Genomic DNA, 13,749 nt, shown 5'->3' with positions numbered 1-13,749 from the left:
CTCTGCTCAGTTTTTCTACCCTTGTAATATTTTATGGGAGAAATATTGGATTTTTATTGCGCCTTTATTTTTAGTTTTATTTATATTTTTATTTTATTTTTATTATAACGGTAGAAATGTGAAAGTTGCCTTGACCCTGGTTGTGGCCTTGTGGACTTGTAGGGGTTTAATGTTTATTCTGTTTGGTTCGAATGAGTAACGACAGTATTATAAATTAAAAATGGGGTGCTATAAAAATCATAGTAATCCGGGAGAAATAAAATTAAAGGCAAAATTAATTAAAAATGGGGTGCTATAAAAATCATAGTAATTCGGGTTAAATAAAATTGAAGGCAAAATTTACAAGGGTTTATCGTTTATAATATATTCAAAATCTTAGAAAAAGGGTGCAAACATGTCAACAAGATTTAATTAAATTTAAAGTGGTGGAGTATGATATTAGGTTAAGACATCCTTTAATTTGTTCATGAACGGGTTAGGTAAATCTTGAATGTGCGTCAATATTTGGATCAAACCATTTCAACCATATTTTATTTTAGGTCGATTCATATTTTGCTAGTTTTGGATTAGTTTTAAGTGTGATAAGTATGGTATTGGTTGAGTAATTCATATAGAGATGGTTTTTCCGAGCGTTATCTGAAGCATTTCTTCCTAAATTTTCTTCATAGTTTTACTTTATTTGTTAATGAAAAATGAAAAATAACGCGAATTTATAACTATGCGGTTGTTCATTGGGTGGCTCTATGTATATAATATGTGTCTGGATTTTTAAGATAATTTTTTAAAAACAATTAATAGAATGTCCATTAAGTTAGTTTCAAATCTCATTAATTCTATAAATATTAATATTTACAACAAAAAATGATGAAATAAGAAAAATAATATTGCAAAATAAGCTTACGATGGTGCCTTGAATGTCATCATAGTACTAGATCAAGATCAATTGCATTTCATTTGCAAAAGTGTTCCCTTAAGTAAAAAAGACTAAAGTGTTCCCTACCTTAAGTATAAAATAGAATTCCTAAAAGTTAATTAGTGAATAAAATAATGGAAAAAGGGAGTGAGATCTGTAATTGTTAAACCCAAAATCTAGAGAGACGCAGATCATATAAAGATCTACGCTAGAAAAGGGATTGTCAGTTTAGGAAGAAGTGAAATCAATTAATAGCAAATGAGAAAGAAGCAACTAGATTAATTTAATGCAGTTTGTAGGAGTTTTCATTGCCAATTTGGTATTAAAATAATTCAAATGATTATATTGGGACTTGGACCCAACACTCTCTAAACAAATTGTGAGTTACCCAATACAAACATATATGCCGGTGGGTGAACTGAAAATTCTCTAGCTTCATAGGTTTTATTTCTTCAGTCGGGATCCTCTCCACTTCGTGATATAAGTAAAAGGGTCCATTTCTTAAATTGACGGTTATATTCGGATGAAAGAGGAAATTGAAAGATCTTAATTCTCTAAAAAAAAATTAATATTATGGAGTAATCCGTATCAATTTAAGATATCAAATTGATGAAAAGAAATAGAGAATCTCATTACTAAGCTACCATGCATGATAATGCATCTTACCTAGGGGTGTGCAAAAATTGGTCCGGGCCGGATTCGAAGACAATCGGTGCAGTCTCCTGGTCGAGAAATATCAATTTTCGGTCTTCGGTTGGGTCCGGTCCGGTCCGGTCCAGAATCCGATTTTGGACCGAATCGATTGTTCCTTAATAAAATATAATATAAACTATTTAAGAATTTAATTATCTCCTTCAATAAGTTGTAAATATTAATATATTATGATATATTTGATTTCAGCTTCCAAAAAAGACCTTAAACAATTGGTTTTTTTATATATATTTTTTCTCTTTTACCATAATTTTTAGAAAAAATAAAAATTATGTAGAAATAGGTCTACAATCGGTCCAAACCGGTCTGGCCAGGTTTTTGGACCGATTTTTTTGTCCGGTCCGGATGCGGTCCAAGCATAATCGGTCTGGTGTTCGGGTCTCGAATTATCAAAATTTCGATCTTCGATCCGATTTGGGTCGGTCCGATCCGGGTTAAGACCGATGAACACTTACCGCTTCAAGATTTAGAATTTTTCTTTGCCATCTTAGGTGCCTAGCTAGGTGGGGGCTTGAGGAAAAATGGAGATGCAATTCTATAATCATACTTAGACCTGGCAAAACTGACCCGATTCGAATTATCTGATCCGAATGACCTAATCCATTACCCGATTTTGACACGAAATGACGACCCAAAATCAACCCGAAACCCAAATTTACCCGAACCAAAACTGAAACCATTCCGAAATTGATTTTAACCCAAAATGATCCGATACCCGAATCGGCCCGAACCGAATTAACCCGAACAAAGTTTCATCCGAAATCGAATTAACTTGAAATTTTGAATAGATCCGAAACCGATCTGAACCGAAGATCCGAAACCGGTCCGAACCGAAGAAAAACTCAAATTTATCTTTAGTTCAAACTAAATAACACAAGTTTTCTAACTTTTATTATTATTATTATTATTATTATTATTATTATTATTATTATTATTATTATTATTATTATTATTTTGTTATAAAAAGAAGCGATTACACAAAGTTGGATGGGAGCCAAGCCACTAATTGGGCTCCGACACCCTTATTGAAAGCAAAACACAAACGATGAAAAAGGAAAGAACGAATGTTAGCAGTAGCCGTGTTATTCTGAGCAACCCGTGCGACCCTAGTCATGAACTCGAGGGCATCACTCCCCAGTTCTCCAAGAGTGGAGAAAGCAAAAGCGATAAAACCATATCCGTTGCCTATGCACTTCGCTTCGTACTTCTTTTTCTTCCTGGCAACAACATTAGCGACAGCAACCCCAGGAGCAAAAGCATCAACTCCTGGCCCGGTGAATGGAGAGATACCCGTGACATCTAAGCATACATTTTTCCCTTTGTCCCAAGAGTAGACAAGAAGGTCTGTAGGTCGGAGATCTTTCCCTTCCTCAGACAGAAACCCCAATGGCACCTCCTTCTGCACAACAACCCCAACCTGCGAACAAATATCCACTAACACATCTCGAACCAAGTTATGGCGGAATTTCAGGCCAACATCATTACCACAATGCACTGCGTGATCCCCGAAACGATCTATGATTTTGGAAGAGCAGCATGGACAAGTATAGTCAGGAGGGAACATAGGAATCGCAAGGCGATAACACAAAACACACCTGAATTGTCTTGGGTGCATCGTCTGCCCTAACCCCTCAATTGGGAGTGATCTCAAGAAGTCTAAGGAGTGTGCCGCTCGGTTGCTAATGAGTATAGCCTTTTCCCTAGGACTCGGGTTGTGCTGTGCCATCATCTTCTTCTCAACCATATCAAAGTACACTATAGCAAACTTTTTCATAAACGGGGGGCTGGTACCACACGGCAGAGATCGAGAGGATCAAAATTACACAAATCCCGAAAGTTATTTAAAGCTAAATCACAAGCAAGGCCCAAAACAGAGTCACCACCATGCCCAAGCAATCTGTTCTGGAGACCAAGAGACTGGAGACGCGAGGCAAAAAACGCATATACAGAAGAATCCTGCGCGGTGTAGACCCCGAAACCACCAAACCGAAAAGGTAGAGTGGCACAACGCCACTGCCAATCTCCAAAGCCAGCACCACCATCCACAATAATATCTTGAAGAACCTTCCTTAAGGCAAGATCAAAGGAAATAGCAGCAGACCCGAGCATATGCGGCGGACAAGTCCGTAAAGAAAAGTACAAACGACTAACCCCCACACAACTCCGCAGAAGAAGCAGCTCCGATTGAGGATCATTAAGCCCAGCCACGGCCTCCATCAAACCCACAGTCCTAGCGACCCTGTCCTCTATCAAACGGCTGCAAAAGTCAGCATCCAAGCTAACTGGCCCACCCAGAAGCTTGACTCCATCCCTAGGGCGGGCAATACTAGGAGGGAAATGTGTGGAATCGAAGCTCCTCGGATCAGGAGTAGGCCAAAAGATTTCCGTTTTCTCAACATTTAAATGCAACCCCATTGCCGGACCCTCAATAGTGATCACCTGCAAAGCCGAAGAAACCAAAGCAGTGTCCCCAATAATGGTACCATCATCGAGGTACCAAGCCATGAAATCAAGATTGCATTTTTCGTGGATCAGATGGACAAGTGGATGCAAGGTGAGCGCAAACAACAAAGGCCCCAAAGGATCACCCTGCTGAACCCCCTGGGAAGATAACTAGATAGAACCCTCATAATACAACCTAGCAGGCCGTGCATAACAGAATTCAACCCAAGGAGCGAGCGAAGGACACCGACGTCGGACTTCTCTAAGCATAGTACTACGGTCTATCATGTTAAAGGCATTGCTAAAATTAACCAGAAGCATAGACATGCCGCTCACATCCCCCTTGGCCTCGGCCAACCTGTTGACAGCATGGAGAATAGCCTCACTCCCGTTAGGCACACCTACACCGAACTGAAAATCCTCAAGATAACCGCCAACCTCCTTCCCGACCACGACAGCAGCAACCTTGGAGACAAGTCTCCTCCAGATCGTCCCGACAGCAATGGGCCGAATTCCTCCCTCAGGCTTAAGTAAAGGCGTAAGTGGGGCGCTAGCAATAAACTCACCCAAAGAAGCGGGACACTTACCAGCGAGTAACAGATTAACCACCGCCGTAATAGAGACAGCTAAATCATCAGCCACTGCAACGGCAGCCTTCTCAAGCGCATCAACAATATGCTGGGCCCGTAAACCATCACGCCCACATGAGGTCCCCTTGGGGAAACTACGAACTCTACTCAAAACAAATTCTTTAGGGGCCAAAACTGCCTTGACATCAGCACTACAGGGAGGCAGGATAGGACACGACGCATCTGGGTGCTTCTTCTCTAACTCCCGCAGAGTCTCCTCATTACCAGGTGCAACCCCCGACGAAGTCAAGACCCTAAGAGCAGCAGTGAAATGACCATCACTGACCTTCCTCATACATTGCCTCCTATTCAACGCAGCAGAACTAACCTTCTTCCTCCCCCCTCCTCTTCCTCCTCCAACATAGGCGAACGACGAACACCCTCCTTAAGAAGCTCTTTTACCAGAACCTCAGGACCGCCCGGCTCTCTCCATAACCGAAGAGCCCTCGAAATACCATCAACCTGACAACAACCCTTCCTCCCCGACTTCTTGTCATCACGAGACCGGATAACCCTAAGTGTGCACAACAGAAAAATGAGCAAAAGGATCCAAGAAACCAGGCCGTGAGGGGAAGCTACCACCTTATCAAGAGCAGCTTTGAGACACCGGGAAAAGCCACGTCGATTAGCTCTGGGGATACTTTTAACAGTACGACACTTGCCCGCCAGAACCTCATGCAGCAGAACGGTATCAAAAAAGGAAGGAGAAGTGGCCACCATGCAGCCAGCAGAAACATCGGCCAACCCGACTAACGAAACAGACCCAGGAGGTTCGGGGATACCCAAGATTGCTACCTCCTCAAAAGAAGGAGCACATACCACTGAACCATCAGCATGCTTACAATTTTTACTAAAGGTGTGAGTGCAAAAACACTCACCACAGAGCCAAATGCCAGCTAGATGAAGCGCAGAGTCCAAAGCAGAAAATAAAGAGAGATCCCTCCCAACATTATCTTTGTGAGTAGCCTTCAAAGCATCATCTTTAAAATGACGTGCCCCCAGATGATCAATGAAATACTTTTTCGACAATCCCTTTCCACTCCCACTATTACACCCGTCACACCCTTTAAAGGGGCACGAAATACGCAAAACCATAGTAAAAACCCAAAACTCCAATGACAGCAACACACGCACACTAACACCCACACACACCAACACCAAACCACCCACAACAAACCACAAGCCAAACAACAAAACCACCGCAAGCCAAACAAATAAACCGAATTACCGGCAATCCCACACCCTTCCAACTGCCCCAAAACACCGAACAACCTACTGCCTTCGAAACATATGAACACCAAACACTACTGCCTTCTACTCACTACTACAAAAATGGGCAAAGACACCCGTCCAAAATAGCCTAAGAGACCCCATGTTAGGGGGTCTCTAGATGGGGGGTCTCTTTTTAAAAGAGACCCCCTCATCTAGAGGGATCTGTTTGTTAAAAACAAGAGACCCCTTATTTAAGAAAAGGGGTCTCTTACATTAGTCTGTTTTAAAAAAAAATTAGACCCCATATTTAACATAGGAGGTCTCTTTGAATTTTTTAATATTATTTATTCCAACAAACTCAGACCCCTTAGGTAAGATAAGGGGTCTCTTTGAGTTTTTTAATATTTTTGTAATTAACAAACTCAGACCCCATATGTTAGATAAGGGGTCTCTTTAAATATTTTAATATTATACTCGAGAAACCCCTTTTTATACCTAACGGGTCTCTTCTCATTAATTTTTATTAAAAAAAAAAATCAGCATACACCAATAATCGGCCTAAAAATCAGCATTTTACCAATTTGGTAATTCCAAAATAGTTCTTACAATTACTAAAATAAATATTACACTTTACATCAATTATCTCCAAACATTTAAAAATAACAAAATAAAATAAGGGTCAAAAGTATACATAATTGTGACAATATTAAACAAATTGACAATAACAACTATTCACAATGCAGGCACAAGCATGTGTCTTAAAACGTTGTTAATACTAGCATCTTGTCCTTCGGTATCACAGAAGGACTCAGAACTCACGACTACTCACAGTGACCAACGCGGGTTCGAACACCTTCTCATACTTTGATGGTAGAAAGGAGCACATTTTCCCTTGGTATCCTGGTAGTGATCAACACCTGTCACGACTAATATACAGTAAGACCAACACGGGCACGAGCACCCAGGAGCTGTAGGCAGAGATTCATCAAGATCACCCGAGTTTTCCATACATGGTGTGTACTGCAACCATAACCAACAATGTTAAAGCCTTGTTGATCCAAGTATATTTCATCTGACCGTTATATAAAACACAAACCAAAAAGATAAATAATCCATTTAACAAGCATTTTGATAACATTAATCGAAAGCAGCAAAATAATCTGCCAAGTAGAATCGAAAAGAAATTCCAAACCAAAAAATATGATAACATCAACACACACAAACACACATACACACCTCGAGAGGAAACTGAATGAGCCTCATTAATTTGAATAATAACAAGTTCCGGCAGAAAAACCAGAGAAGATACACATGCAACAAAAAAAAAAGGTTTTGGCACAAAATAAAGTAGGTTAATAGACTACTACTGTCAATCACATCACAAGAAGCAGAAGCTCGAGCTATCCTCTTTAGAATGAGGTATGCATTTGACGCAGGTTACAGGAAGATAGAATTGGAGAGTGACTACAGTACTTTGGTGGACCAGTTGGCAGGGAGAAGGAAGGAGAACTCAGACTCGTAGCTGTTTGTTAATTATATTATTGCTCTTACTAGTTTATTTGATTTTTGTACCTTTAGTTTTTCCAAGCGAACCTGTACTAAGGAAGCACATTCTATAGCTAAGTCTTCCCTACGCTGGGATGAGGTCTTGATATGGATGGAAGAATTCCCCTCTGAAACTGTTCCGTATGTTCTTAAGGACAACACCTTAATTGAATGAGATAAGCCTATTGTTTCCCGTAAAAAAAAATATACTACTACTAACCATCATTAGTCATTCATTTTGAAAAATTAATGTGATAAAATATAGACACCAATAAGAAAACATCAAACACAAACCTCTCTCTACTTAGGCCCTCTTATATGTTTAATTACTTTAAACTATGAAATGTCGTCGTGCATAGGATGTGGTTTGTATTAATCAATTGAACACACACATAAAAGCTCAAATTCAGACCTTGGTAATACATAAATCTATGCTAGAACCACAAATCCTATTCACATCAGTAGTAATCCAATTGTTTTACAAGATTAAAATTAGTTTTTGAAATAAAATAAGTATCTCTTAAATGACCTATGCAATAACCCAAGGAACCTGAGAGTAAGAAGTAAAACATCATCTTAAGAGTCGAACCTACGACCTTTAAACCCTGTTGACAGTTAAAGATGGAAAACGATACGGACTATATGGAAATTAAAGTATGTGAGAATCTGAGATAGATTCCACAGAGGAACGCGCGAACTCAACATAAGTTGTATTCTTTCATACACCAACACTAGATTGCTTATCTTAGTATACTAGATCAGTTAATCAGATACACTAGATTGCTTAGCTTAGTGTACTAGATCAGTTAATCAGATACACCAACAGAGCTATTGCTTTTCATCTCAGAATCTCAGATTCTGATTCCCTTAAACAACCACACATACAATCAATTGCAACTGACAGTGGAAATTTAGTCCTGGTTGATGTACAAGAATGAATAAAGTGGCAAACATTCAATTTCCCAACAAACATCTTACTAATGGGGCAGAGACTAAGTGTAGCTACTCACCTGACCGCATTTCCTACTAACAACTACTCCACCTCATTCTTTTCATTTGAGATTCACCATGACAAGGTTGCTCTCTACTTGAATTCAGGTAGAAACAATGACAACTACTACAAGTACTCATACTGGGAATTCTATTCTTCCCAGACCAGAAATATCACCTACATCGAGCTAGCTTCCAAGGGTTTGGAGTTTTTTTATGACAAATACGAAAACTTCACACAAATTTTGTCGCCATACCAAGAACCAGTACGTTTTTTATCCCTAGATAATGACACAGGAAACCTCGGTCTGTACGACTACTCTCCCTACAAGGATAAGTTCAAGGCATCATTTCAAGTCCTAAATACTACTTGTGATCTTCCTCTGGCTTGTTCTTCTTATGGGATTTGCACATTTTCTAAGACTTGTTCGTGTATAAGATTGTTAACAAGGGATCAAGATACTACAAACGACGATTGCAATGAAGGGCTTTTTATAGGAAATCTGTGTGGAAAAGGATTAAGGAGAGATAGCTCGAGTTTGCAACATATTGCAGGATGTCTTGTACAAAAATAAAGATTTGAGTGCAAACAATAATTACTGTAAGCAATGTAAGTTAATATCAGGAATTCAGGACCTCCCTTTATATTACAATGCTGGTGCATACTTACATCAATGAATGAGCAAGGTTTAAAATTTTTGATAGAAGAATTCATACATTTATAACTGCTCAACTAAATTTGTTCCGAATTTGAGTCTATTGCTTTTCATCTCAGATTCTGATTCCCTTATACAACCACACATATAATCAATTTTCATTTCTTCTCTTATCATGCTACACAGGCCTATATATTATATAATTCAAAACAAACATTTTTTACCTTGCTTTTGTCCGTAATTTCTTGTTATCCTCTGTGGTTGCATTAACATCTTTCACCTGCACAAGCATTACTAAGTCTATGATCTACCAAAAATTTCTCCTACTATAAGAGACTAAGAGGCCTAGAGGCTAAAACACATAAAACTACAACATTATCAACTAAAAGTATCTTCAGTTTTCGAGTGTCATTCAGCCCAAAGTTCTGGTCTTTCCGGATATCCGACCAACTTCTATATCCGCATACTTAAAGAACAAAACAAAAAGTGTAATAAACACAAACTCGTACTTGTATAATCATACTTAGCATCCAAAATGAAAAATTCCATCAATATGAAACAAAGAACCCAAACCTTCCCAAGTTATGATGGAATTTGTCTATGTTTGGGTTCTTTTGTTTCATATTGATGGAATTTGTCATTTCAGAAATTGCAAGTTTGCAAACATGACAAGGAAATTGAAACTCATTCATAACAAAAATTAATGGATATTGAAACTCATTCGAAACAAAACATGACATGAAACTGGAAAACCTAACCCGAAATTGCAAATTGAAATTTCAGAAATTCATGGTGGGAATACTAACTTCTTAGAAATTGAAGTTGAAAGATTAGGGGAAAAAAACCCTAACTTGTAGAAGAAATTACAAATTGAAATCGAAAATCAAATAAACCCACAAGAAATTCAGATGTTCGAAACAAAAATTAAAGAGAAGAAGAATGAAAAGAGTGTTGTTAGGAAAAAAAAACCTAGATTTGAAGTTAGCTAGAGATGATGGTGAGGTTGCGGGTGGTAGTGAAGTCACCGATGGTAGTGTAGTTCTCTGGTGATGGTGCAATTCTCCGGTGGTGGTGAGTTCGCCAATGAGTTCGCCTTTCCCGGAAAAAAAAATCTGGTTCACCTTGAATGTGAGTCAAGGGAAGAAGAAAGGGCAAAGAAACCTTGAATCTGAGTCGAGGGAAGAAGAAAGGGCAAAGAAAATTCTGGTTTCGCAAAGGTGACAAATGATGAAAAGTAGAGACCCGTTAGGTAAAACGACGGGTCTTGCTTTATTTTAATTTATTTTGTACGAAGGAGTGGTGGGTCCTACGATACCTAAGAGACCCGTGTAGTTAAATATAGGATCTCATGTTTCTCCTATTTTATTTTCCACGGGAAAAAAATAGCCCTATTCATACACTGGAGACCCGTTAAATAAGATAACGGGTCTCTTATTTTTCTCTGTCTAATTTTAAGTGGGCCCTTTGACTTATAAGAGACCCTTTATCTATAATATTAGATCTCTTATGTTAAAGAGACCCGTTATGTCGACTAAAGGGTCTTTTCTTAAGGGTCTCTTTGCCCATTTTTGTAGTAGTGACTGTCTTCGAGCAAACTGCACTCGAACAAAAGAAAACCTGCGCGAACTACCCACATCAAGGCAAACGTCGTCGAACAAACATGTGGTTGGAAACTGGTGCCTGAAAAGCTGTTCAATAACAGCCCACAAACCCGCCCGAAGCCTCCCAGAAACGCCGTCCAATCCCGCCTGAACCCCCGAACTCGCCTGAAAACTGAAACAAGATGCCGTGAAACCTGCCTGAAACCTGACGCAAGGAAACCGCCGAGAACCCGTATGGAATTAAACGCGTATGGAATTACGCCGACCCTGCCTGACAACTGAAACAAGATGCCGTGAAACTGCCTAAAAACCGCCTGAAAACGCCGACCCTTTACGGCACCCTTCGCCGGACCGAGATGTTGTTACCTTCGCCGGAAAATGAACGTGCTAATTTCAGCCCTAATCGCCATAACCATCGTCGTACCCAACCCCCCGTATTATTATTATTATTATTATTATTATTATTATTATTATTATTATTATTATTATTATTATTATTATTCTGTTTGAATTTATTATTATTATTGTTATTATTACTATTATTATTATTATTATTATTATTATTATTATTATTATTATTAACCACATATTAGTTTTCTAACTTTTATTATTATTATTATTATCATTATTATTATTATTAACCACATATTTTTTTTTTGGTAAGCAAGTATTTGTATATATTATGCACAACAATTACAGATTAGTAACAAGTGGAACAACCCTCCACAGAAACAAGAAAACAGGCAACAAGCCAAGCAAAACTACCCTTCAGCAAGGGTGCAGAACCAACTACTATCCTTAGTGCTAAGAGCTTTAGGCAAAACAGAATGTAACCTATTACATGCACTACTCTTAATCATGCTACACACTTTATCTATGCAGCTAATCTGATTGTTCCACAAAGAATTGTTCCTTTCTTTCCATATATGGTAGACAGTACACCAGACAAAGGTATAATACACCCCTTTTCTGAACTTTGAGATGTTCCTCCTGTGAATCCATCTGATCAACTGAGGCAAACTGCAATTAGTGAGGCTAATGTGCAGGAAACTGGCAATATGAGACCAACACTGATAGCTAAAGTGACAGCCAAAGAACAGATGGTTATGGTTCTCAGTAGCAGCACCACACAGAAGGCACTACTACAAAAATTGGCAAATAGATCTCTTAAATAAGACCCGTTATGTAAAAAATAGCTCTCTTTGATGGAGGAGACCTCATATCCCAAAACACTCTTATAATACGTGGCCCCGTTGAAAGAAAAAGAGAAGAGCCACTATCACAGAACACGGGTCTGTTATCTTGCGTGGGTCCAGTTGAAGAAAATGAAGAAATCTAATATCAAAAAACACGGGTCTCTTTTCAACACCCCTCCTTTTGCGATCTCTCTTCCTCTACTGCTCTACATGCGAGCAACCAGAAGTTAAGCATTAATTTCTCTCTCCTCTTCAACCTTCAGCAAGTTTCACTCTTTACAAAAAAAGAGGGAGTCTCAGTAGAAAACCCTAAAACCGGCAACGATGAAGAAGCTTTTGGTGCAAATCTGCGATCCAAAGAAGAAAATAATCGAGAAATTGAAGAACCGCAACCGACACCTTCTTTCCACGCTTTTAATCCAAGGTATTCCTCGCCATTCACAAATTGAACTTCAGATTTCACTGTTATTTACCTTTCTCTTCAAAGTTCGCTACTTTTTTTGTAGTTCTGTCGTAATTAAAGGTTTTATGGTTTAAATCGGATGGTGATATTTGCCTAAGGTGTAGTTTTTTCCAATTAGGGCAACAATTTGTTCAGTTTTTTAGCATCTGTAGTGAAATTGTGACTATTGCAGGTATTGTTAGCTATGATGTTATATTTGTTAGTATAGATTTAGGTTTTATCAATTAATTCATCGATTTAATTGATCTAGTTTTTAGAAATTAGGGTTTCAATTGCGTTCAAATTGAATTGATTTTTTTTGCCTCCAGAGACAGTTTTCATTCCATTTTCTGTATCTAGATTCTAATTGATTTTCTGTATCTAGTTTCTAATTGATGTAGTCATTGTGATAAATCTTAGCATTCTCTTATTAATTGATGTATCGTGTAAAATTATTATGATACCAAATTGGGGGCAAGGATTTGTGTGGCAGATTTTCACTACCACCAGCGAACTAACTACAAATTAACGGTTTTTAGGCTTTATCTATCACTCTCTCCTTCCTTGAATTTCTTTTTTCGAACTTATGAATTGCTCAAAGGATTAGAATTTCGATTAAGTTAGGTTTTCTAATTGGGACGAATTAGTTATTATTTTTTGTTTATTGTGTAGCGATTTATTGAATGTTGTTAATTTCCCGGATTTTATTGATGGTAGATGATTTTTTTTATTAGTATTGAGTAGTGGAAGTTATATTATTTGAGTTGCACACTAAGTGTTTGATAAAATGCCTGAATGAGTTGTTGACTTGTGATTTATTTGTATATACCCTAAGGTGGGTCTCGTTGCTTTCTGCCGACTTCCCTCTTTGCCTCACCAACAACAATCAATCGCTTTCGTTTACCACAAATCACTCTACAAACATTGGTGTCTAACTCTATATGTCTCTCCCATGGCTGAAGGTTTTCCAATTGAATTGTTTGAGTTGTTAACTCTATGTTTCTGAATTCAATTTCTCGAATTTTGAATTTTTAGGTATAGGACAGATAAGTCGAAAAGGATTGCGGCAGAAGTACGACTTGTCCTTAGGATTCAAAGTCGGATTGCTGAACATATTAGAAGTCTTGAGGAATAGGGAATTATTCAGGTTGAAGAGCTTGTCTGAATGAGCGCAATGGTTTAGGAATTGTCGAATTTACACAAGGTAAGGTAATGATTCAACTCAAGCTTTGTAATGCTTCCCTTGTCATAGGTTGATAACATGGAACTTGAACTCCAGTCTTAAGCTGGAGGCTTGTGCTATCTGACATCTATGTGAATGATCTTTTACTGGTTTCCTGTCTACACACTGACCATAATATTATTTTTATCTTTTGTCTTCCACCGTAATTCCAGCTGGGCTTGGCTAATCC

At 38.4% G+C, this 13,749-nt stretch overlaps 1 protein-coding gene across 1 annotated transcript; it reads left to right on the top strand.

Annotated features, from left to right (window-relative positions):
• The first annotated feature begins 8,432 nt into the window (after positions 1-8,432).
• Positions 8,433-9,017, top strand: LOC110787820 (uncharacterized). The gene has a single exon (XM_021992465.2). It carries the CDS (start codon positions 8,433-8,435, stop codon positions 9,015-9,017), a length of 585 nt encoding a protein of 194 aa, XP_021848157.2.
• The last annotated feature ends 4,732 nt before the right edge of the window (positions 9,018-13,749 follow it).

The sequence above is a fragment of the Spinacia oleracea genome, chromosome 4 (genome assembly GCF_020520425.1).
Source record: "Spinacia oleracea cultivar Varoflay chromosome 4, BTI_SOV_V1, whole genome shotgun sequence".
NCBI classification, from domain to species: domain Eukaryota; kingdom Viridiplantae; phylum Streptophyta; class Magnoliopsida; order Caryophyllales; family Amaranthaceae; genus Spinacia; species Spinacia oleracea.
Note: the sequence above shows the minus strand (reverse complement) of the source record. Positions and strands in the feature narration are given on the sequence as shown.

Bases quoted from the DNA above. Each gene is read 5' to 3' on its own strand.
- LOC110787820 (XM_021992465.2), top strand. From the start codon at position 8,433: ATGGGGCAGAGACTAAGTGTAGCTACTCACCTGACCGCATTTCCTACT.